Raw genomic sequence first — 25,726 nt, 5'->3', positions numbered from 1 at the left:
TTTGTTCTTAATTTGTGTGTGTCCACAGATCTGATTAGTAATTTACATCAACTGACTAGCTGCTCACCCAGGAGCCAATATTATACCAATTCTGTTACAGCTGTAGTACCACTTTGCAACTGATATTAAAGGCCCTGAAATCCCTGGATGTAGGGCGGTATAGAAATTTAATAAATAAAATAAAAACACCTAGTGCAGGGACTTGAGAAAAGTGTTTAATATTTAAAACAGACACACAATTAAAAAGAAAAAAAAAGTTTCATTTGTGTAGATAGGACATGACACTTAAAAAAAAAAGTTTAATCTTCTGCTTTATCCAAAGCCTAAAAAGCACTGAAAATGGTATGAGGAAGTTGGGGAAGTAAGTTACAAGAAAATAAGGGATTGCAATTATACTTGTTTTTGTTTCTTTGTTTGTTTGTATTAATGTCTTGTTTGTTATTATATAATTTGTGAAACTTCAATAAAAATCTTTTTTTTAAAAGCAAAAAAGCACCGAAAATGGCATTTGGAGAGGAAGTTTGATGGCGTGGAGATATCTTGATACTCAGAAAAGAAATCTGAATGCTTAACCATTAAAAACAAAAAGTTATGCTTTTAATGGTATCAGCACAGAATTTCTCAGTAGAGTTTTTATTAGCAATGAAGACAATTTGGTCCACCGCAAAAGGGAAATCAGCTTCTTGTATTAACTAAGCACAATCTTTGCTATCTAGAGTTCCTTCATCTAAATCAGTCCCAGGCCACCAGAAGTGGACATTCTGGCGTAATGCATAAGAATTCCACTCACCTGCTTCGTTGGTATTTCCATCCTGAATAGATTAACTGGAAAGGAGGCATTCTAATTGATGTCAGATGCCTCAGCCCCCTTTTGTTCCCCTCTTCTTTCCACCCACACACCATAGAAGGAGGAGGAGGAAGAATCACTCCAAGCAATGTGGTTTCACTGATCTAGAGACCAGTTGAGGCCACTTAGACTCAATTACACAGGTTCCAAGAGAGGTCAAAGTAAGGAGTGGCTTAACAATGTCCCAGAGGTCAAGAACCCAATGCTGCTGCTCCCCAGCACAGAGCCCATGACACTGCTTACTGCATCTGTAAAACCAATTACAGCACAAGCTTCATCTGTTTGCAATCAGATCCTCATTTACAGCAGTTCTGAGGACCTCCAGGTTCATCTCCATGACTTTACAGGTTTTTCTGCTTGTGGGTGAGGTGTCTGCTGTTTTCCCACTCTGAGTCCTTTCATAAGGTAAAAAGACAGTACTCAAATTGACCATTAACCTAATACTAATAAATCAGTATGCTGTTTCTGCAGTAATTCAACCAGTTCTGGGTAAAGATGGGAGAAACTGTCAATTTAGGCTTCTTTCAGTTTTTCAACCTTAAAAAATTAAAGTCCTCACTAAAATTCATCAGACATATACATTTTTCTATGCAATTTCCCCCAGTTGCACAGATTTTTTTTGCAAGCAGTTTCCCTAATGTAAATGCATTTTTGTACACCTGTATGAATGGGTTTAAGGGACGCGGGTGGCGCTGTGGGTTAAAGCCTCAGCGCCTAGGGCTTGCCGATCGAAAGGTCGGCGGTTCGAATCCCTGCGGCGGGGTGCGCTCCCGCTGCTCAGTCCCAGCGCCTGCCAACCTAGCAGTTCGAAAGCACCCCCGGGGGCAAGTAGATAAATAGGTACCGCTTACCAGTGGGAAGGTAAACGGCGTTCCGTGTGCGGCTCTGGCTCGCCAGAGCAGCGTTGTCACGCTGGCCACGTGACCCGGAAGTGTCTTCGGACAGCGCTGGCCCCCGGCCAATAGATGTGAGATGGGCGCACAAACCCCAGAGTCTGTCAAGACTGGCCCGTTCGGGCAGGGGTACCTTTACCTTTACCTTTATGAATGGGTTTAGAATCTATTTTTATGTACAGTGGTACACCAGGTTACATACGCTTCAGGTTACAGACTCCGCTAACCCAGAAATAGTGCTTCAGGTTAAGAACTTTGCTTCAGGATAAGAACAGAAATTGTGCTCTGGCAGCGCGGTGGCAGCAGGAGGCCCCTTTAGCTAAAGTGGTGCTTCAGGTTAAGAACAGTTTCAGGTTAAGAACGGATCTCCGGAATGAATTAAGTACTTAACCCAAGGTACCACTGTATATGTTATCTTATTTTTATCTTGTTGCACGCAATTTTGAATTTTAAAGCCTCAAACTGTAAAGTGTTTTATAAGTTGGATACAAAACACAAATTTGTACAGAACCACTAGTTTGTGTCTGAATCTTAATGAACCTCAGGAATCTAGGGAGAAAGAGAAAAGGATCCCACAAATGCCACTCTTGAGCTACAATACTGCAGCCAGTAATTTGTCACAAGATGAATAGAGGGAGCATGTCTAAATTAAAGAGGACAAACCCGACCTCTACTTGACTTCAATTTAATAAATAGGCTAGCTCTTCCCCTGGGCTAAATTGATTTGACCTGTGCCCACAAACATATAAATTTTACTCACTGCACATTTACCGTAAGGGCAAAAAATAATAATGACACACATCTGTTCAATAAGGCCATTAAACATGTCATGTCATTTCAGGTATGGGGTCCAAGTGAATGCTACCATTTACAAGTTTTAAAAAGCGATGGAAATATGTAACTCCAAAAAGTGAGGTGAGGCGGAACCCTCAAAAGCCTTCACTAATATATAGTGATACCTGGGCTTAAGAACAGCCGGCTTAAGAACGATTTGGTTTACAAACTCCGCAAATAGTTACAAAACCGGAAATAGTGTCTTGGCTTGAGAACTTTACCTTGGTCTAAGAACAGAATCCGAATGGTGGAAGGCCACCGGCAACAGGAGGCCTCTTTAGGGAAAGCACTCCTCAGTTTAAGAATGGTTTCGGTTTAAAAATGGACTTTCAGAACAGATTTTCATAAACCGAGGTACCACTGTATTTGCATTCAGGACTGGTACCAGGTTTGAGGGGAAGCATTCCCGGCTGAGACATCTCCTCAGTTAGTGAACACTGCTTGAGACAGCTGCCAAAAGCACAGCTGTGCTATGGGTGGCTAGATGTACCTGCCATTTTAATTTCCCACAGTGCCTTTATATCATAGATTATGGCCCTCACGATGCTATTGGACCACATGAGAAATGGAGAAGCTCTAAAGACCTCTCTCTCAGGTCCTTTAAACTATTCCCATGTTATGGGCCCCTCATGCAGCACATAGTTAAACTCTGGAACCCACACAAGTGACTGATGGCCATCAACCTGGATGGCTTTAAAGGAGTATCAGACATATCCATGGACAAGACAGCTATCCATAGCTCCTAGCCATGATGACCCTATGACCTGCCTCCACAGTTGGAGGCAGCAATGGTTCTGAATACCAGTGGCTGGAAACTGCAGGAGGGGAGAAGACTCTTGTGCTCAAATCCTGCTTAAAAGTTTCCCACTGGGGCAGCTGCCCCTATGATGCCAGCTCCACAGCAATGATCTCCTGCTTAGCCTCTGCCACTGAGGGGTTGAAGTCCTCCCCACCTCCCCAGTGAGGCTCTGTGTTCCAAAGAAGGGGTGATAGAGAGTGCTGATGGGTCTGCTTTCCTCTTTCCAGCCTCTGGAGTCACAAGGGGAGAACCTCTGTCCCTAGGTTGCCAGCACTACACACATATATTTTCTCTCCTTCTTCTCCTCCTCCTCTTTCTGGAGATGCAAAACCATGACAGACCTGAGAGAATATGAGGGGCCTGCTCAATCAGGCCAATGGCCCATCTAGTCCAACATCTTGCTCCTGCAACAGCCAAGCAGATGCCCCAGTGGGTCTGCTATCCAGTCTGCATGGGCAGATTCAAGGGTCCCCCTGCTCAGCCTTGAGGCAGGGTGACGCAGCGGTGGAGGAAGCCGCTTGGGCGCCTGGGGCAGCACCAAAATCTCACAAGATCTCATGGCGCATGCAATATTTTGCTGGAAGCTGCTGCTTCTGCTTCTTTGCAGGCTATGTCACACAACCCAGGTAAGGGAGGTATCAGTGGGTGGACAACACAGCAGCACAACCCCCCCCCCATGGGACATGTCAGCCCCTACTTCTTAGACTTGTCTTTAAACAAGATTTAGACTGAGAGCCCTTCAGAAAGAGGGCACCTTCAAAGAGGGGGCTGTCCTCTGTAAAGTAGGTCAGATGGCTAGCCTATCTTGTGAAGCTCTGAAGGATCTGCAGAACCTCAGGAGATACCATAGGAACAAGGACCAACAGATACAAAAAGGCAAATTAACAGCTGCAGAGGAGAATTTTGCTTCAGCTTCTGCCCCTGCTCTGACCCAGATATAATCACCTACCCGCTCATTTATTCATCCTACTTGAAAATGGCCAGCTAAAATATCCTCCAGGGAAGTGGCTCTTAACCCCTGCTGCCTAGGCATAAGAACTTCATGACCTCTAGCTTTGCAGAAATTCAGCTGCCTGCAGGCATTTAAAAAAGATGTAGTCAAAGTTCAATTCAACTAATTAGGCTTCTCCGTCATGAACCTAAGAGACATAGACAAGGCTGTGGCCTGAGCACCAATTTATCATGAATGCCCAGCTGTTGGCAGCAGGCAAACATAACAGTTGTTGTGTAGTGATTAGAGTGCTGGATCAGGACCCTGGGAGACCAGGGTTCAAATCCCCACTCTGCCATGAACTCGCTTTCAGAATAACCCCCTCACAGGGTTATTGTAAGGATAAAATGGAGTGGAGGGGAATTAATGTATGCCACCTTGAGCTCCTTGAATAATAGAATTGGAAGGGACTCAAGAGTCATCTAGTCCACACCCTGCAATGCAAGAATCTCATCTAAAGAAGGTAGTCCAAGGTAGGACAGGCCACCACCTCCCAAGGGAGACCATTCCACTGTCAAACAGCTCTTACTGCCAGAAAGTTTTCCATATGTTTAGTTGGAATCTCCTTTCTTGTACAGTGGACGCTCGGGTTGCGAACATGATCCGTGAGGGAGGCACGTTCACAACCCGCAGTGCCACATCTGTGCATGACCACGTCGCGATTTGAAGCTTCTGCGCAAAGCACGATTTAGTGTTTCTCTGCACGCGCGAGCACCGAAACCAGGAAGTAACCTGTTCTGGTACTTCCGAGGTCGGTGCAGTGCGCAACCCGAAAACGCACAACCTGAAGCATCTGTAACCAGAGATATGACTGTAACTTGAAGCCATTGGTTCGGGTTCTACTCTCCATAGCAGGAGAAAACACGCTTGTTCTCTCTTCCATGTGACAGCCCTTGAGATATTTGAAGATGGCTATCATATCTCCTCTCAGTCTCCTCTTTTCCAGGCTAAACATACCTAGCTCCTTCAACTGTTCCTCATAAGGCTTGGTTTCCAGACCCTTGATCATCTTGGTCGCCCTCCTCAGTACATGTTCCAGCTTGTGGCACCCAGAATTAGACACAATTGGAGGGGCAGTGGTGGTTGGTACCCATTGGGACGTGGAATGCAGGGCAACCAACAATAGGTGGCACCAGAGCCAATGATACAGCCAGAGCCAATGATATGCTAAGCCAACTGTTACAATGTTTGTCCCCATCCTTCTTCTCCCTGCTGAATTCTTCAAGGGCAACACTGAAACTAAGGAGGAGGAGAAAGCTGATAGGCAAGATCACCTTCTGGATTGTAAGTAAGAAGGCAGAAAGGTGGGGTCTGGCTGAAGGCAGATTGAGGTTGGTGGGCCTGGGCCCCATTCGCCCTAATGGACCAGCCTCCACTGGAGGTATCCTCACAAAAATTTTGTCATGCAAATTAGGTTGAGGGAGGCTGGCTGGCTGATGATCACCCAGTGAGCTTCATTTTGTGTGTGGCGGGGGGAGGGGGAGTAGTTGAGCTTTGATCTCTAATCTACCACACTGTGAGCTATACATCCATGACCTGAGCTACTCTTTCCTGGGGCAGAGAAACAAGCATTACAATCCTGCAAGTGCCGCCACCAAAACATTTCCCTTTTAAGACAAAAAGAACCCAAAAGATTGGCACATGGCCAAGAGTGGACACAGCTGTCTCTGCAGGCTCTGACACTCTTGTACAGAGAGATCTATTGGGAAGGGCACTAGAACAGCTCCCAGAATGCTCCTACATTTATGGTGAACAGGCTGGCTGCCCTGAAATATTTCTTTCCAAGTCATCAATGCCCACATTCTAACACAGATCTCCCTGCACCAATGATAAATTTAAGCCACCAGCAGCCCCCCTCACCCTTTGTGACCTACCCCTGCCATTAATCAAACAAGACCAGACATGAAAGTAAAAGACAAAAGATTTATACGATCTGAAGAGAAACCAGAGAGAATTGCTTCCAGAAATGGCAAAAATATATTTCTAAATATATCTGGCAAGGGAAAAAACTGAGGGGAAAAATATAAAATATTGATAGATGCTAAAGAGAGAGGAGGTTTTTCTCTGCTGGATATGAGATTATATTATGAAGCTTCCTGCCTGTGCTGGTTGAAGGAATGGTTGTCATTGAAGAATCCACATATCTTAGACCTAGAAGGTCATGATAATATACTTGGCTGGCATGCGTATTTGTGCTATGAAAAGTCGAAAGTACATAAAGAATTTACATAAAGGGAATGTACATAAAGTACATAAATAAACTGTATAATTAGGAAAAAATTGTATAGAGTATGGGTTAAATATAAAAAATTATTGGAAAGAAAAACACCACTTTGGCTTTCACCAGTAGGAACTATAGGGGTGAAAAAGAAGAATATGACGGAAAACTGGTAACACAGGAATTTGTTAAAGGAGGAAGGTGGAGAATTTAAATTTAAAAAGTTAAAGGACTTATCAAGAATGTTAACATGGATGCAATATCCTCATTTAAACAAAGTATTTATAAAAGATAAGAAATGGGGGATTGTGGGACAAGTGTCTCAATTAGAGAGAGAGATCTGTTAGACTATAATGTTAAAGTGATATCGAAAATGTATGCTACTGCTAGAATGGGAGACAAAAGATGAACAAGTGAAATCATCAATGATACATTGGGCAATAGATATTGGTCACAATATAGAAATGGAGGCATGGGAATGATTGTGGAATATAGATATAAAATTTACAGCATGTTATGGTTTAAGAGAAAATTATATGACAATGCTATACAGATAGTATCTAACACCTACCAGATGGCAAAAATGTATAAATTGAAATTGAATGAGTGTTGGAAATGCAAAGAGAAAGAAGGTACCTTTTTCACATGTGGTGGTCTTGCAATAAAGCTAAAGCCTACTGGGAAATGATATACAGTGGTGCCTCACAAGACGAAAAGAATCCGTTCTGTGATTCTCTTCGTATAGCGGTTTTTTCGTCTTGCGAAGCAAGCCCATTGATGGATTAGCGGATTAGCGCTATTAGCGGCTTTTAGCGGCTTTTAGCGGCTTTTAGCGGCTTATCTGCTGATCGGATCAGCTGATAAGCGGCTTAGCGGCTTAGAAAAGGGGGGGAGGGGGAAAAACCAGCAGGAACTCGCAAGACATTGTCGTCTTGCGAAGCAAGCCCATAGGAAATTCGTTTTGCGAAGCACCTCCAAAACGGAAAACTCTTTCGTCTAGCGAGTTTTCCGTCTTGCGAGGCATTCGTCTTGTGGGGCACCACTGTATAATGAATTGAAAAATATGTTTTTTAAGATAACATTTGTAAAAAAAACCCACCAAAAAACAACAACAAATTATTTATGTGTGCAACCACAGCTACGAGAATGATGGAAAGAAGAAGTCCCGACAAGACAAGAATGGCTACAGAAACTAATGGACTATGCAGAAATGGTGAAACTTACTGGAAGAATAAGAAACTAAGACAACATACTCTTTAATAGAGAATGGAAATCTGTTATCAAATATATACAAACAAATTGTAAACAAATTAAGATGTTAGCAGAATTATTGTAAGAATGTGCAGTTGCTAAAACTTATATGAAATAGATGAGAAAAAGTATAAATAAATTTAATTAGGAAATTCTGGGGGAAATAGAGTAAATTTAAAGAACCATAGAAAGAAGGGGAGGGGAGTTAAGGTTCAGCATGTAACAATTTTTTTTACTGTATGATTTTTTTTTTGTTATAATTTAGAATTTTATATATATATGAAAGACAAGACATGAAAGGCAAATCTTGGATTGACCTCAGCCATGGGTAATGGAAATCAGGTGGATGCCAGGGGCATTTTGACCCACCCTACATCCATCATCAAGATCTTTCAAAGAGAGAAAAGGCAACTCTTAGCATCGTCCTGGGGAGAGAGGCAGAAATAAATCTTACAGCTTCCAATTGCTGGGTGTTTCCCAAACTCTTGCTGGAGGCACCACAGCAGAGGTGGGCCAGCTGGTGGGAGCTGGAGTCCAAGAACATCTGGGTGGCCAAAAGTCCCCCATTCCTGATTTACAGTGTTAAACAGCAGTGTGGAACCTGCTACCCTCCAAATGCTGCTGGACTCCAACTCCCATCATCCTAGGCCATGTGCTGGATCAAATCAAGGGTTCCTCTCTTCCACCTTATGGGGAGGGGGCAACCCTTGAGGTATTACAGTCCTGACCTGAGCCGTTTAAGGCTTTATAGGTCAAAACCAGCACTTTGAATTGGCCCCAGAAACTACAGTGGTACCTCGGGATGCAAACGGAATCTGTTCCGGAGCCCTGTTCGCATCCTGAAGCAAACAAAACCCGTGTCCACGTGTCATGTTTCGCCACTTCTGCGCATGTGTGTGATGTCATTTTGACCGTTTGCGCATGCGTGCACGGTAAAACCCGGAAGTAATGCGCTCCGTTACTTCCAGGTTGCTGTGGAGCGCAACCCGAAAATACTTAACTTGAAGCACATTTATCCCAAGGTATGACTGTAATTGGCAGCTCTATGTATAACTTGTTTCATTAAACCATGGAAAATGGGTGGCTGGGTGGGCGGGCATCTTTTTGTATTAAGAACTGATCAATGAAGTTGTGAAATAATTCTAAATTCTAAACTTGTTTGTAGATTAATTGCATGTTTGAAACAGATACTGTTTGACTGACAAGCCATGCAAAGTGGCTTGGGTTCTGGCTACTGCTTCTCCATATTCCACCTCCCCTCCCACTGTGCAAAACACTATTGTTGCTGTTCTTGTGTAAATTTTCTGCGTATTTCCTATTTTTTACTAACTTCTAGTTTTTCATTAAACAAATGATTTCCCCCCTTTTGTGCAACAGGCTTTGGCTGATTAAACAATCTGTGGCTTTTAAAATGTGTCAGGGGTGTGTGTGGTTTTTTATGCTATATATTTTATGTTTTCCTTGTGTGTTTTATGTTGTGGCCTTTGGCTGAAGGGAGGTATGTAAATTTAAATAGTAATAAAATAGTAAGTTAAGGATTCAATGAGTCAGCCTCTGTCACTAGAGGCATGGGTGATTCTGTCAAGTTTCTCATCCATCCAGTCTTAAATTTGATTCCTCGCACCTTCTGCAGTAATTTGCAATTTCATTAAAATTCATCAGCACTTTAGTTAGAATTTCTTCTGATAAACACAGTTTTGACCGATTCTGCTGCAAACAATGTCCCCTAATAAAATGCATTTGTGCAGCTTTCACACTAATATACAGTGGTGCCTCGCAAGACGAAAAGAATCCGTTCCGCGAGTCTCTTCGTCTTGCGGTTTTTTCGTCTTGCGAAGCAAGTCCATTAGCGGATTAGCGGATTAGCGCTATTAGCGGGCTTAGCGGATCAGCTGATAAGCGGCTTAGCGGCTTGGGGAAAAGGGGGGGAGGAAAAAAACCCTGCAGGAACTCGCAAGACATTTTCGTCTTGTGAAGCAAGCCCATAGGAAATTTGTTTTGCGAAGCACCTCCAAAACGGAAAACTCTTTCGTCTAGCGGGTTTTCCGTCTTGCGAGGCATTCATCTTGCGGGGCACTACTGTATGCAGTTTTAAGTACATTTCCCCACTAAGTGATGCATTTTTGGTACATTTTGTTTGGTAGATCAGTACTGCAAATGTTAAAGGACAGCTCTGTTTTCATAGACTCATAGAATTGTAGAATTGGAAGGGACCCCCATGGGTAATCTAGTCTAAGGTTACCAGATTTTTTCAGTGAATCCGGGAACACTTTTCAGCTTCCTACTAAATAGATGGATTTTGTCAGGGAACTGGTTTGTAAATCCGGGGACTGTCCCCGGGAATCAGGAACATCTGGTAACCTTAATCTAGTCCAACCCCCTGTAATGCAGGAATCTCAGCTAAAGCATCCACAACAGATAGCCATCCAAACTCCAGTGCAGGAGAGACAGGGCTGTCTTAAGCATATGCGGTGCTGGGTGCAAAGATCTGCCCAGTGCCCCCCCCCCGGTTGCCCAGTCCCACATGCGCAGAAGGGCGGAGCCAGCTGGCCACCTCAGCATCTCGTTGGCTCGTTAGACCCTGAATTCACGGCGTAGAAGAGTCTGCCACAGCAGAAGAGTCTGCCACAGCGCTCCAACCGATGGACGGGCTCTTCCCTGGACTCAACTCTTGGGCCCCGGACTCTCGGCCTGGCACCCTGAGAGCCTGGTGCCCGAGTGCCCCACACCCCTAGTGCCTATGGGTAAGACGGCCCTGAGGAGAGACCACCACCTTCCACTGCTGAACAGCTCTTACTGTCAGAAAGTTTTTCCATATGTTTAGTTGGAATCTCTTTTCCTGTAACTTGAAGCCATTGGTTTCAGTCCATGTGGTTTCAGTCCATGTGAGTCCAAGAAGGGAAATTAGATTGCTTCTCATTCAAACACAAAGTCAGGGGACTGGTTTCCCCACCATCTAATTTCCCCACCATCCATATCTGTCACACGTGGCCTAGTGCAGATGACATAAGTACCATGAGCTTTGTCTCAAGAGAGACTACAGGGCACACCTATATACAGAAATCAGTTTCTATGCCTTAGCATATAATGGAACAACATGACATCATTTGGCTCAGGATTACAGTCATTCAGCTGTACCAGCAAGTGGGAAATCCACCAGCATTAGACCATCAACCAAAGTTTATGCAAGCTGGCTGAGAGAAGGGAAACACCATGACCCAACACCACCCAGCACTATGCCCAATCCATCCAAACTGTCTGACTCACAGTATTAGGAATGGCCTCCACAGAGCCAGCCAAAACCAGCAGAAGAACCCAGCACCTGACCTCGATTGCAGGAAAGCCAAGCCTTTTCCTATCAAGCTTTGTGAGTTCTACAAATAGCAATAAATAAAATAATAGTCTGCTAGTCCTGTATGTGATGACAGGGCGGTAGCATTAGAAAACAATCAAAATTGACAGTTTTGTCCATCTCTGGGACTGTATGGATGGATGGTGACAGGTGTGTAATTAAAATTATCTGCAGAATGCAAAACAGGTCCCTAGAAGCTTCAGGTGCTGGATCGCACAGCGCTTCCTAAATTTTACATATACTGTGTATGTATTATCTCATTATGACATACATATGATGCCACAGCCATCATAGGCTAATATCTCACTCCATATCACTTTTCTTGTAAACAATATGAGAAAGGTTCTACCTTATCCTTTACAACAATTCTCAGTGGACCTAACAAAACATACATCCCTCTTGGCCAGGGCTGCCCATCCATGAGGCAAGGTGAGGAAACTGCCTCAAATGGCAGGATCCATAAGGGCAACAGATTCCAATGCAGATTTTATTCCCCTTGTTCCCAATGTGGATCTTCACTCTCTGCTTCTTCCCTGCTGGGAGGGGAGTGTTGTTTTGTTCCTCAGGTGCCAAAATGTCTTGGGCCAGCCATGCTCTGGGCCACAGCTGGAGAATCTGCTTTGCACGCAGAAGGTTAAAGGCTCAATCCCCAGGTTGAAATGGTAGTGGACACTGTCAGAAATCCTGTAGAACCTCTGCCAGCCAGTGCAGACATTCTTGATTGTAAGCGGCAAGTTTTTATCTCTGAATTAAACTTCAATATGCTCAAACCTGCGGCCCTTTTGCTTTATCTGCAACACATTAGTCCTTTCAGTCACACAAGATCTGTGCAACAAGTGAGCACATATATTTAATTCACAAAGTAAATATAATGCAGGAATGTCTTAAGTAGCCCCAGTCAGAGGATGGCATGAGAGTACAGGTGCCTTGAGAGTATAGGGCAGCTACCCCTGAAATGGATAAAAAGAATCGCCCAACCAAACTTTTATGAATATAAAGCAGAGTTACTCCACTGAACCAGAATGTGGAGTGGGTGTAGATCATACAGACAATTCCAAGTTTAATACTTGACATCTCCAGGTAGGACTATGAGAGAATCCTCCCCACACCCCTGGGGAGGTGCTGCCAGTCAGTGTTGGCAATATTGAAATAGATAGACCAATGGTACAACTCAGTATAAGGCAGCTTCCTATGTACCCATTATAGCAAAACGGTGGTATTACAGTAGTAGAACAACTGCTTTGTCACAGGTTCAACCCCCATCTTCTCCAGATAGAGCTGGGAATACTTGCTGCCTCCTGAAAACTTGGAGAGATGCTGCCCTTCAGCATAGACAGTGCTGAGTTGGATGGTCCAGTTGTTTGACTCAATATAAGGAAACTTTCTTTGTAGATTCATCTGAGACATTTAACACCCAACCTGAGCTAGCTTGGCTTCTGGATTTTTATCCTCCCAAGTGGCAGTATATGATCTCACAGTGAGTAATGTCTTCAAGATCTGGAGTTTTAAAATGACATAACAGCCCCCATCCAGGGAAAAGAAAAGAAAAACTTTGTCCCTCCTTCCAGCTGTGGTGACCTCTTATTTGTATGACCGCAGACATTGAACATAAAACCCATGTTAAATCTTATTAGCCTGCCAAAGCCAGCACCCAATCACTAACATGTGCTGGAATGACAATACTCTTCACAGCTGCCTATGGACAGGGAAAGGAAGGTTCCTTGTCTGGAACCCTTGAAACCTGCTGCCAGATGGTAGGCAGTGCTGTGTTATTGAGTAGCTCAATCCCTGGCTGCAACTCTGCACATGCTTTTGAACTGTATGTGTGTGATGGGGAACCTGTTGTAGCCCAAAAGCCATGTACCTTCTGGGCAACATTCCAGGGGTCAAGGAACATGGAAACATGGGGAGAGCAACACGGCCGATTTTACCTTTGTGCAGCATTCTACTTTCTACACACTCCCCTTTGTCCTCCATCCAGGCAGCAAAGAATGGGCACATTCGAGCCAGGCAAAAACACTGAGGTTGCAAAGGATGAGGTCAGTGAGGGGCATGGCCTTGGGGCAATCCCAAGGAAGGTTTCCTCTGCCCTGTTCTAAAAGGTGGAGATCTTGCACACTGCTATGCAGAATAGTCTTGTATCAAAAGCACAAGTTGCCACCTCCACTTTAGACCAGGACAGCAGCTGCACAGCCTATGGTACTGAATAATGTCCAAGAGCACTTTAGACCATAGAGCTCAAGCCTTACAGACCCATGAGATTGGGAAAGTTATGTGGATCTTTCCTTGAACAAAGACATTTTGGGCAGCAAGTCAAGCCCACCCCACAAAAAAAGAAAGAAAAGAAACACAGACCCATCTCCCCCCCTCCCCTGCAAAATACCATAACATAGCGTAGCTAGCAATTTGCAACAGAAGGTTAGCTGTCTGATGTCTGTCATTCATTAAGCACCCTAGCTTGACAGATGCTCTTTTAAAAAAGAAATAAGGAAAACAAAGAATTCTCCTGCAGGTTTCCCATTCACAAAAGAAAGACTTGTTTATGGTAATCTCTTTTTGTTGTTCTGGATTCAGAGCTGATCCTCAGTGCCAGGCTGCAGACATCTAACCCAGTGTTTCCCAACCTTTTTTGGGCAAAGGCACACTTGTTTCATGAAAAAAATCTCGAGGCACACCACCATTACAGCCCCGTGACGTCAGCGCGCAGCGTCACGCCGGGAGGGACATGAATTGCTAGCAAATTACATAATCACCTCCTTGAGGGCTGGCTCATCTTCTCCGAAGGCAGAACCCCATTAATTAACAGCACAGACTCACACCATAGCCAAGACGAGGGGGGAAAACCTCAGTCATGCACAGTCATGCACATGTGGGGGCTAAATGAGGACGAAGACCGGGCAGAGAGCAGGGTTCAAATCACCCCACCTGGCCAGGACAATCCCTGGGTGCTCCCTTGGGCCACTTGCCTGACCCACCTCGCAGGGCTGTTGTTGCGAGGATAACACGGGGAGAACCACGCGCGCCCCCGGGAGCTCCTTGGAGGAGAAAGCGGGCGATGAATGCAATGCACAAAATATATGAGAGGCGACCAGGTTTTGCAGGTGAGGGGCCCCCGCCAGCCTCCGCTTCCAACACCCGGCGCAACGACGCCGAAGTTTCCCCCCGGCTCCCCTTCGCCCTCCGGGCTCTCTCTGCCGCCCACTGGGGACCCCCCTCACCTGCCAAGTCCGGAGCGCCGGTGGAAGTTGCATGCATGCATGCAGGGCGCCGCTTTGCCATTGCATTGCACTGCACTCCATGCAACGCCTGCACGCATGCATTGCCTTGCACGCCTGCCAAGGGGTCTCCCTGCGGTCCGATGTGTCCCCTCCGGCGCGGATGCAGCATTGCAAAAAAAAAACCCCCCCGACGCAGCCCTACCTGGGGGGCAGCCTCCGCCTCCGCCGCTCCGCCTCTGCGGGGATCCCCGGGCTCCATCCTGCCGCCCGATCTCCGCGGGGGCGCAGGCAGGCTGCGCGGGGTCTGCGCGGAAGAGCCCCTGCCCGCCCGGCCGCCGCTGCGCTCATTCCATGGCCGGGAGAAGAGCGCTTCAAACAAAACGCCCGGCCCGCCAGGCCACGCTGGGAAACGTAGTTTGCGCACCCCGCGCGGGCGCGGAGCCCAAGGGCGAGGGGACTACGGATCCCGGCAGCCCCCGCGCCGGGGACGGAGAGGGAGAGGCCGGGTTCAGGGATGGAGGGACGGGTGGGCGAGCGAGTGAGTGAGTGGCAGCCGCCAAGCCTTGGCCGAGAGCCAGGAAGGGCCTCCCCGGAGGAGGAGGAGGAGGGAGGGGCAGAGAGGGAGGGAGGGAGGGAACCCCAGGGGTCATCTAGTGACGGCGCCCCAATCGAAAATTTGACTTTTTTTAAAAAAAAATCTTTCGAATTTTTTTATTTTTCCCGCGGCACACAAGGCAACATCTCGCGGCACACTAGTGTGCTGCGGAACAGTGGTTGGGAAACACTGATCTAACCAATTGCATATAAAGGCAGGTGTTGCAATGTGTGGCACAACCGGGAGCCATGAGGGTTGGGATCCACTGCTAGCAATTTAGGAAGGATGGTCCAGAGACGCAGCATTAAATTGCAAGCAAAGCAGAGGCAGGAAGTCATTTTTAGCCCAAGGGCCACATTTCATAGAATCATAGAGTTGGAAGAGACCACAAGGGCCATCGAATCCAACCCCCTGCCAAGCAGGAAACACCATCAGAGCACTTCTGACATATGGTTGTCAAGCCTCTGCTTAAAGACCTCCAAAGTAGGAGACTCCACCACACTCCTTGGCAGCAAATTCCACTGTCGAACAGCTCTTACTGTCAGGAAGTTCTTCCTAATGTTTAGGTGGAATCTTCTTTCTTGTAGTTTGGATCCATTGCTCCGTGTCCACTTCTCTGGAGCAGCAGAAAACAACCTTTCTCCCTCCTCTATGTGACATCCTTTTATATATTTGAACATGGCTATCATATCACCCCTTAACCTCCTCTTCTCCAGGCTAAACATGCCCAGCTCCCTTAGCCGTTCCTCATAAGGCATCGTTTTCAGGCCTTTGACCATTTTGGTTGCCCTCCTCTGGACACGTTCCAGTTTGTCAGTGTCCTTCTTGAACTGTGGTGCCCAGAACTGGACACAGTACTCCAGGTGAGGTCTGACCAGAGCAGAATACAGTGGCACTATTACTTCCCCAGAGGCAGGAAGTCATTATTAGCCCAAGGGCCACATTTCCTTCTGCACAATCCTCTGGGGGCCACATGCCAATAGTGGGCAGGGGCAGAAGTAGGTGGAACAATGGTGCAAATTTCATCCTCCTTCAGTTTCTACACACACACCTCTTTAGCCTCCATCCAGGCAAGTAAGAAGAAAAAAATGGAGTTCAAAGGTGCATGCCAGACAGGCACAAACACTCAAGGAGGGTGCGAAGTAGAGACAGGAATTTGATTTGGGGAGAGTCCCAAGGACCAGAGAGGTCTGTAGGGCTGCATGTGGCTCCTGGGACTGAAGTTCCCCATCCCTGGGTTAAGATAATCAGGGCAAATGGACCCCTGATATTTAAACAGATCGGCAAGGATGCTTTGATGGGGAACATTTAACCCACCTGTGTGGACTGTGGCTGCTACTGGGGAGACTTCGCTGCCTCTGATGCAGTCAGCGCTGGATTAACCATTAAGCAAAATAAGCACATGCTTATTTTCCATTGTCAGATTTTAAACTTTAATGGTCACAAATTGCTCAGCTAAGCATTCATTTTCTCTGTTGAAGTATATTAAAAATCTCAACAGAACAACCATGCAACAATCCTCTGGGATAGCTCAGTGTCCTCTGGGATAGCATGGTTGTTCTGATGGGATTTTTAATATACTTCAACAGAGAAAATGAACGCTAACTGAGCATGAGGCTCTTAAAATCAGATTTAACAATCTGATCAAAGACTTTGCAATTAGAAAAAGTAGGAGAATTTCCCTCCAAACATAAATAAAGTGGAAGTATACAAAAACAAATATTATTTTCTATCTTACTGTAGGTTTTGTTTCAATTTTTAAAAAAGCATTTTGTTTTACAGTTTATTATTGTTTATATTCTGAATTAGATATATATAGGGGCACCAAAATCTTTTAAGGGCATAGGGCCTCTAAAGGCCTTCATCTGACCCTGCATGAAGTGAGAGGTTACTGAGCCAGATGGATACCTTAATCCCAGTTCAGCAAGGCTGTGCTACTGCTCTTAACAAAGAGTTGCAATCAGCGCTAGTCCTACTCAAGGTAGACCCACTGAAATTAACAGGCATGAGTTAGATTTATTACTTTAATTGGGTCTACTCTGAGTAGAACTTGGTGGGATGCTGAACCCTGCAGCACAGTTCTTGACAGGAGTGATGCCCTGTCAGCATGTAGCAGCCCTATAGTACATGCTTTCCTAGGAGTAAGTCCCGCTGAGGTCAACGGAGCTCACTTCTGAAGAGATGTACAGCAGGTTGCACCGTAGGGACAATGATTTTGAGGGCGCCTACCTGGGTGTAGGACGCGGGTGGCGCTGTGGGCTAAAGCCTCAGCGCCTAGGGCTTGCCGATCGAAAGGTCGGCAGTTCGAATCCCCGCGGCGGGGTGCGCTCCCGCTGCTCGGTCCCAGCGCCTGCCAACCTAGCAGTTCGAAAGCACCCCCGGGGGCAAGTAGATAAATAGGTACCGCTTACCAGCGGGAAGGTAAACGGCGTTCCGTGTGCGGCTCTGGCTCGCCAGAGCAGCGTTGTCACGCTGGCCACGTGACCCGGAAGTGTCTCCGGACAGCGCTGGCCCCCGGCCAATAGATGTGAGATGGGCGCACAAACCCCAGAGTCTGGCAAGACTGGCCCGTTCGGGCAGGGGTACCTTTACCTTTACCTTTACCTGGGTGTAAGGGACGTGGGAGCCTAGGACTTGCCAATCAGAAGGTAGGTGGTTTGAATCCCTGCGACAGGGTGAGCTCCCGCTGCTCAGTCCCTGCTCCTGCCCACCTAGCAGTTCGAAAGCACATCAAAGTGCAAGTAGATAAATAGGTACTGCTCCGGCAGGAAGGTAAATGGCGTTTCCGTGCGCTGCTCTGGTTCGCCAGAAGCGGCTTAGTCATGCTGGCCACATGACTCGGAAGCTGTACGCTGGCTCCCTCGGCCAATAAAGCGAGATGAGCACTGCAACCCCAGAGTCGGTCATGACCGGACCTAATGGTCAGGGGACCCATTTACCTCTACCTTTAACACTACAATCGTTAACCTCACTTTTCTGCGAGTCAGCCTCAGTTTATTCAATTGGACTTACTTCTGAGTAGGCCACCCCCACCCCCCACAAATGCCTCCGCGTCAATTCCCCCTCCCCAAATAGCCACCTGCTCGTCTTCCGCTGACCAGGGGCGCCTCCCTCACCTGCAGGCAGCCCCGAGCTGCCGCCGGCTGCGGAGTCTCCTCCATTCCGCTCTAGATGGCTTTGCCCGGCAGTCGCAGATCCCGAACTCCGGGGCCAGAACAGAAGCAGCGGAAGGAGCAACATCACCGACGGCTTCTCTCGAACAAAGGGCGCTGCTGGAGAACCCGAGGAACCCGGGCGGCGGAAAACGCTTGCGAGAGGCTGAGTGTCGGACGAGCCCGTGGACAAGGCTCAGAAAGGCTTGAGGGAAACTTCCCCGCTCCCTTCCCGGGGCATGGCGCCGCCCCGCGCAGCCACAGCCGCTAAGATGCGCGCGCGGTGGGGGTGGGGGGAAGAGAGAGCGTGGCTGTTAAGGTGAAAGTAACTTTCTTGAGAGTAACTTCTGTTACACTGGAATAGGATAGGAATGAACACTGCAAGGGCGTTCGGAATAGACAGAAACAGCAAGGTGGATTTTCCCACTTTTAAATGAATAAATAAAAAGTTACAAGATGTGTGTCTTGTATAAAAGAATGGATTTAAAAACTGCAGAAGCCCAAAACAGTGATAAGATTAGGGTGCCCCTCCCGGTTGTGCAATTCGAAATAAAAATAGTAATAAACCTTGGAAGAAATTTTTATTTTTGGAAATGTATGCGAAACCTATGAATGTTTTAAAAGAGCTTATGCTTCCATATTTTCTGCTTGCAAAATTATTTCAAAAACAATTTTAGCATTGGGTGAGGGGTTATGGGCGTAGCCAGGATTTATGTTCGGGGGGAGGTTTCACGTTGCGGGGGGAGGGCGCAGAACCTCAGTTAAGTGTTTTTATGGAAATGCTTGATTTGGGGAGGGGGCACCTGCCCCTCCCTGCCCCTCTTGGCTATGCCCTTGTGAGGGGTGCCCCTTCTCCGCTGGTGAGCTATGCATGCCCTTAGATGGCTACTGGATAATCCAACACTTGAATATTCATAATTTTAATGTATATTTGTACACAATGTTAGATTTACTCAGAGCAGACCCACTGAAATCCATCAGCTTTATGTAAACTGCACAGAGGTTTTCACTATTCAGTAATACACGTGTTCTGTCAATTTTTAAAAATAAAAAATAAACACCTGCTTAGTGCCAGGAACATAGGAAACTCTCTCCTATTCAGTCCATCAAACTTAGCATTGTCTGCACTGACTGGCAGCAGCTCTCTAGGGTTTCAGATTAGGAACATTCCAAACCCTACCTGGAAATGCCAGGGATTGAACCTGGGACCTTCTGCATGCAGAGCAGGTGTGAGGAATGTAAGAAGAGCTTGCTGGATCAGGCCACCTAGACAAGTCCAGCATCCTGTTCTCTAACTGGTTGACTTGAGCATAAGAGCACTGCTAGAAACTGTGGTTTCTAGCAACTGGTATTCAGAAGCATTATTGCCTGTCACAGTGGAGGCAGGGCAGAGCCATCATGGGGAGTAGCCACCAATAGCCTTATCCTCTGTTAATGTCTCTTAACCTTCTTTCTTTCTTTTAAAGAGTCCTATTGGGGGTGAGTTCCACTTCTTAACTATGCTCTTCTACAATAGTGTGTGTGCAACTTCAACTTCAGCAACGACTTTATTGTTTTATTATTATTTATTATGCATATTAATTGCCTCATAACAATGACTTTAGGTGAATTTAAAAACAGCAGCAGCAGCAGCAACAACAACAGAAATGCAAATGTATAAAATTGCAGCGCCTGAAATCACAACAGAACAATTTTATTCTGGTAAAATATCAGCAAAAGACACTTCCATTCTCTCTCTCTCTCTCTCTCTCTCTCTCTCTCTCTCTCTCACACACACACACACACACACACACACACAAAATCCATTCCATCACCTTTGAGGTGCTTGCTGTAAAAATGTGAAAAGCAGACTCTCCCCGTTCCAAGAAGCAGCAGCAACTCATCATTCAAAACCCTGGTGGGTGGGTGGGTGGACACACACACACACACACTTTGCCTTGCACCTGCATGCATTCAGGGCTGGTGCCAGACAGACCTGTCCTGGGGAAAGCATTCCATAGGCAAGGAGCCACTACTGAAAAGGCCCCTCCTCTTGTCCAATCTTTCTTTGGCGGGGTCACCCAGAGTACAGTCCCTGATAATCTAAAATGAGAGTGGGAAACCTCAGGCATGGGGCTTTTCAGTCTGGCCTTGAGGACCCTCCTCACATCCTCTCTTCAGATACACCCTCTCATTATGCTATTTTGGGTCCCTCTCCCTTAACCACCCCCCCCTGCAATCCCTGTGACTCTTCCAAGCCCGCTGACATTCCCCTCATTTACTACCTGCAATGGTTAGGTTCACTGTTGAAGAAAGCATACCACTTAATACCAGTTGCTTGGAATTACAGATGGGAAGAGGTGATGGTGCACTCAGGTCATTTTTGCCAGCTTCCCATTAGGAAATATGGTTGGCCACTGTGAGAACAGGATGCTGGACTCAATGGGTTTTTGGCTTGATCCAGCAGGGCTCTCCTTGCATGCCACTTCAGATTGCAATTGAACAAAGCTATGTTTGTATGCTTTCTTGGTTCCTGTCTCCCTTAAATCTCCCAGCAAGCATCAGGAGAAAAACCTAAAAAACTTGTTTGCTTAGGTCTCCCTTGAGATGGTGGTTTCCACTCTCACTGTGGGTGTCAATGAACACAGGAAAGCAAGGGTGAGTGCGCTATCAACAAATACAGTATTATGAATGGTCATAGGCTTCAGCCCTGGACCCATGGTTGTTCAGAATCTTTATAAATGACTTGCAGGAAAGTATTGAGAAGATGCTAATCAAATTTGCAGATAACACCAAACCGGGAGGGGTAGCTAATGCTGCTGAAGACAGAAGCAGGACTCAATATGAACTTAGTAGATTCAAAAACTAGGTAAGGTTCTGCACTTACGCAGGAAGAACCATGTGCACAAATATAAGATGGGGGACACCTGGCTTAGTAGCAGTACATGTGAGGTCTTCATGGGCCACAAGCTTAACATCAGTCAAGAGCATGATGCAGCAGCAGAAAAAAGCTAACACTAGTCTAGGCTGCATCAACAGAAGTACACAGAAGTAATAGTACTGCTCTATTCTGTCTTGAATTCGGGTGGTGCTGTGGGTTAAACCACAGAGCCTAGGACTTGCCGATCAGAAGGTCAGCAGTTTGAATCCCCACAACGGGGTGAGCTCCCGTTGCTCGGTCCCTGCTACTGCCAACCTAGTAGTTCAAAAGCATGTCAAAATGCAAGTAGATGAAGAAGAGTTTGGATTTGATATCCCGCCTTTCACTCCCTTTAAGGAGTCTCAAAGCGGCTAACAATCTCCTTTCCCTTCCTCCCCCACAACAAACACTCTGTGAGGTGAGTGGGGCTGAGAGACTTCAAAGAAGTGTGACTTGCCCAAGGTCACCCAGCAGCTGCATGTGGAGGAGCGGAGACGCGAACCTGGTTCCCCAGATTACGAGACTACCGCTCTTAACCACTACACCACACTGGCTCTCATAAATAGGTACCGCTCCGGCGGGAAGGTAAACAGCATTTCCATGTGCTGCCCTGGTTCACCAGAAGCGGCTTAGTCATGCTGGCCATGTGACCTAGAAGCTGTACGCTGGCTCCCTCAGCCAATAAAGCGAGATGAGTGCTGCAACCCCAGAGTCGGTCACGACTGGACCTAATGGTCAGGGGGGTATTCTGTCTTAATCAAACCATACCTGGAGTCCTGTGTCCAGATCTGGGCACCACAGTTTAAAGATAGTGACAAGCTGGAACGTGTGCAGAGGAGGGTGACCAAGATTGATCAAGAGTCTGGAAACCAAGCCTTGTGAGGAGTGGTTGAAGGAGCTGGGTATGTTTAGCCTGGAAAAAGAGACTGAGAGGAGATATAATAGCCACCTTCAGTTATCTGAAGGGCTGCCTCATGAAAGATGGAGCAAGCTTGTTTTCTCCTGCTCTGGAGGACCTGAGCCAATGGCTTCAAGCTCCAAGAAAGGAGATAGATTCCAACTAAAGATAAGGAAGAACTTTCTGACAGCAAGAGCTGTTCAACGGTGGAAGGTCTCCCTTGTGAGGTGGTGGCCTGTCCTACCTTGGAGGTTTTTAACTGAGGTTGGATGGCCATCTCCTTCCAAGGAAGGAGGTTCTAAGCAGAGGTTGGGTGCATCTATCAAGAATGCTTTAGTTGAGATTTCTGCATTACAAGGGGTTGGACTAGATGACCCTTAGGGTTCCTTCCAACTCTACAATTTGATGATTCTAACCTTGTAAATATTTAAGCTTTACACTGAATCATTAACAAACTGTCTGTTATCTTTCACAGCAATTTTGCCACCCTTGCATTTTTATTTAGTCCATCATATCCATAAATGTGTATACACTAGGGGTGAGGGGCCTTTTCAGCCTCAGACTGCATTCCTTTGTGGGGAAGCTTCCAGGGGCCACATGCCATTTGTGGATGTGGCCAGAAGTAGGTGCAGCAACGGATGTGACTTTTACCTTTGTGTAGTATAAATCAGATGCTGATACACACACACACAAATGCACCCCTCTCCAGGCAAGCAAGAGGCATCATCCAAGTTCAAGGACACATTTGAGCCAAAGAGTTCAAAGAATGTATGAGGGACGAATGAGGGAGAATCCCAAGGGCCAGATAAAGAGGCCTGCAGGGCACATTTGGCCCCTAGACCTGATGCTCCCTACCAGGCCTGGGCACAGCATGTTTGGGGCACGGAGGCGGGAGTCATGTTAGAGTAAAATTATAAACTCAAACAAAAAAGCAGTGGTCCCTGGCTGGCTTAGTCCTCTGAGGCCTGGGGCAAATGTACCTGGCTGCTTCCCCCTCGCCACCTGCTGCACAGGCCTGCTCCCCACTCCTGATACAGTCTACGCGGAGAGGATGAGGAGGTGCTGGAATCTGTGTGCGTGGGTGACTGCCCCAAGTAGCAAACCACTGAATTGAAGACAATATCTTCTTAGGTAAAAGGTCAGAGGCAGGAAGGAGTATAACGGGGCTTCCTGTACCTACTGAGCTTTGCTTTAGCGACTTGATCTTCCAGATCTTTGACATGTTCCTATATTTAGTTGTCCTTTGTGCCTACTTCATACTCAATTCTACTTCCTGGTTTATTCTTTGGTTATGACTTTAATCCTTCAGCCTGATGGCTGCATACCCCTCAACCATCCTGATTTGAGTAGGACATCCTAGAATTACAGAAACCATGATGCTTTCTGATTGTCCCAGGTTTTTTGGTCCAGCACTCTTGCACGAGTCAGCTGGCTTGCTCCGAAGCACTGGACCAAAATGCATTTGTTTTTTGGTCTTGTGCTCTCACACAAATCGGCTGGCTTCTGCAACAGCTCGGAGCCAAAACACTGAGCACCCTGATTTTTATTAGCAGGATCCTGGTGGTTATGTGACTAGTTTGCTGCATGGTTCCTGGCCCATCTCTTCCTCTGTCTCTGATGAGATACAGTGCACAAAATCTTAGGCTATAGTAAATATGTTGGTGTGTAGCCCTATATCAATTGAATTTGGTGTGACTTACCTCTGAGGAGCCTTCAGATTTCATCCTTCATTCTAACTCTCAAGTCTCTGCTGCCACATAACTCTGCCATCTCATTTTGGTATTTAGTATTATTGGGCTTTAAAAAAACAAGCAATTTCTAGCACCCCCCACCCCCTGTAAAAAATTAGCATTTTCCTTTTCATAAGCCCAAATACATAAATTTGAACCCCAAATCGCTGGTGCAGTTGGAATGGTGCTGAGCAAGCAGGAGGGCCTGTGAAACACACTAAGAGCTCATGCATCCTGGGAAAATTACAGTGACACTCCTCCAGATTGTACAGCACAGTTCTCCAGCCAAGAAACATATTCAAAAGTACATGTTACTGCAGTAAAGTGTGCAATAAAATGCATATATTAGTGGAAATATCATACAAAATGTATTAAGGGGAAATGATTTGCAGAAATGTGTGAACTGGGCAAAACTGTAAACAAAAATTTGTATTAGGAGAAATTTGCACTAAAATGCTGGATGAATTTTCATGAGGAACTTTTTTTTCTTTTTAAATTGCACTGATTTGTAAATGTGGGGAACTGAATTAGGATTGGAAAAATGTGACAAACCAAAATGGAAAGTTTTGTTGAAATATAACACACTAAGTTGCCAGTTGCTGTCCCTCCCTTAAAAGAAAGTAGCAATTATAGCTTGCCTAGCCTCTTGTAGACTTAAGAAATCTAAGAATTGTTTATTGTGTCAATTATCTGAGATTCTCTTAACTAATTTTAGATCTATATTGTCCAATAATGTGGCCAGCAGCAGTTTCAGATGTTGTTTGGCCCAGAACATTGAGAAGCAGTCTCCTACAGTATAAGGCTTCACCTTAACTACAATATTGCATACTTTTAATACTAGACTATTCATTTGGCTGGGACTGCTCACTGCTTTGGTTTAGGTTGACTCACAGCAGGGCATTGGATTACTCCTTCATGTTTCCTGTAGTTCAGTGTTGATAAATAACTGGTCACAATGATGTCCTATGGCTAAACAGTTTTCTTGGTAAAATGCTATCAGGACTTTCTGCTCTGGATTCCATCGGCATTCTTTAAGTGACATTGCTAATGGTTACACCCCTTCTTCTAGACCTGGTGGGTCAAAGCAATGGGATTGTGAACTTGGCATACCCATACTTACCTTGAGTTGACCAAAAAATAAAAATAAAAATCGCCCCAGTTTATTATTTTGTAATGTAGTCATGACAGTGTACAAGTTGCCAGGGAGGTATGTGCTGCAAGTACCTAATCATCAGGGCTTTGTTTTTGTTTTTCCAGCCAGAACTCACCTCTTAGGTGGGTGCCATTGCCACTACAGTGGTACCTCGGGTTACATACGCTTCAGGTTACATACGCTTCAGGTTACAGACTCCGCTAACTCAGAAATAGTACCTCAGGTTAAGAACTTTGCTTCAGGATGAGAACAGAAACTGTGCTCCGGCGGCGTGGCAGCAGCAGGAGGCCCCATTAGCTAAAGTGGTGCTTCAGGTTAAGAACAGTTTCAGGTTAAGTACAGACCTCCGGAACGAATTAAGTTCTTAACCTGAGGTACCACTGTATAAGAGAACATGGGAGATTTTTCATGGTGGGTTCCAGCACCTCTTTTTCTGGAAAAATATCACTGATAGTCACCAACCCAAGCCAGGTAACTTTTCAAGGAAGTGCTATTTTTATCTGCAGTGGTGCTGGGCATCGTGGGCCGAACAAATTCAAACTCCGTGCCAGTCACACAGGAACTTCATCAACATCACTAGTTCTAAGTGGCTACCTCCTTTAGACTTTTCTCATCCAAAAATCATTTCAGCTACCATATGTTTCTCACTGCTATGGCTGTTTTTATTTTACTTGTAACCCCTCCCCCTACTTTATATAAATGTGATTTCTGGATTCCTGGGTGGGGGAGAGGGATAAGCACAAAACAGCACAGAATGATCTCTTTGCCATTTGGCACACACCACATTCAGTTAGAACTCTTTTCCTAAGGTTTTATTATTTTAATTCAAGGACTTTGCTTCATACAAAATGTAATTGTAGAAACAACTGCAGAATCCAAAGTTTGGCTGATAAATA

General features: G+C 45.9%; 2 protein-coding genes across 4 annotated transcripts in view; one reads left to right on the top strand and one right to left on the bottom strand.

Annotated features, from left to right (window-relative positions):
* LOC309524294 (uncharacterized protein) overlaps nucleotides 1-18,385 on the bottom strand; it is a 152,651-nt gene extending 134,266 nt beyond the window's left edge. For both annotated transcript variants that reach the window (XM_082208765.1, XM_082208767.1), the window contains exon 1: nucleotides 18,115-18,385. In XM_082208765.1, the coding sequence (XP_082064891.1) occupies nucleotides 18,115-18,238 (124 nt within the window). In that variant the 5' untranslated portion in view covers nucleotides 18,239-18,385. The remainder of the gene's footprint in view (nucleotides 1-18,114) is intronic.
* Nucleotides 1-25,173, top strand: part of SLC31A2 (solute carrier family 31 member 2) — a 287,433-nt gene extending 262,260 nt beyond the window's left edge. The window contains exon 5 of one of the 2 annotated variants that reach the window (XR_014215884.1): nucleotides 25,002-25,173. The gene's annotated coding sequence lies outside the window, so the exon portion shown is untranslated. Of the gene's footprint in view, nucleotides 1-1,933; nucleotides 2,065-25,001 lie in introns of those variants that run through there. The other variant, XR_014215885.1, reaches the window with a different exon arrangement.
* Nucleotides 25,174-25,726: the final 553 nt, after the last annotated feature.

This window comes from Podarcis vaucheri (assembly GCF_965113315.1).
Source record: "Podarcis vaucheri genome assembly, chromosome: Z".
Classification (NCBI taxonomy): Eukaryota; Metazoa; Chordata; class Lepidosauria; order Squamata; family Lacertidae; genus Podarcis; species Podarcis vaucheri.
This window is presented reverse-complemented; position numbering and strand designations above follow the sequence as displayed.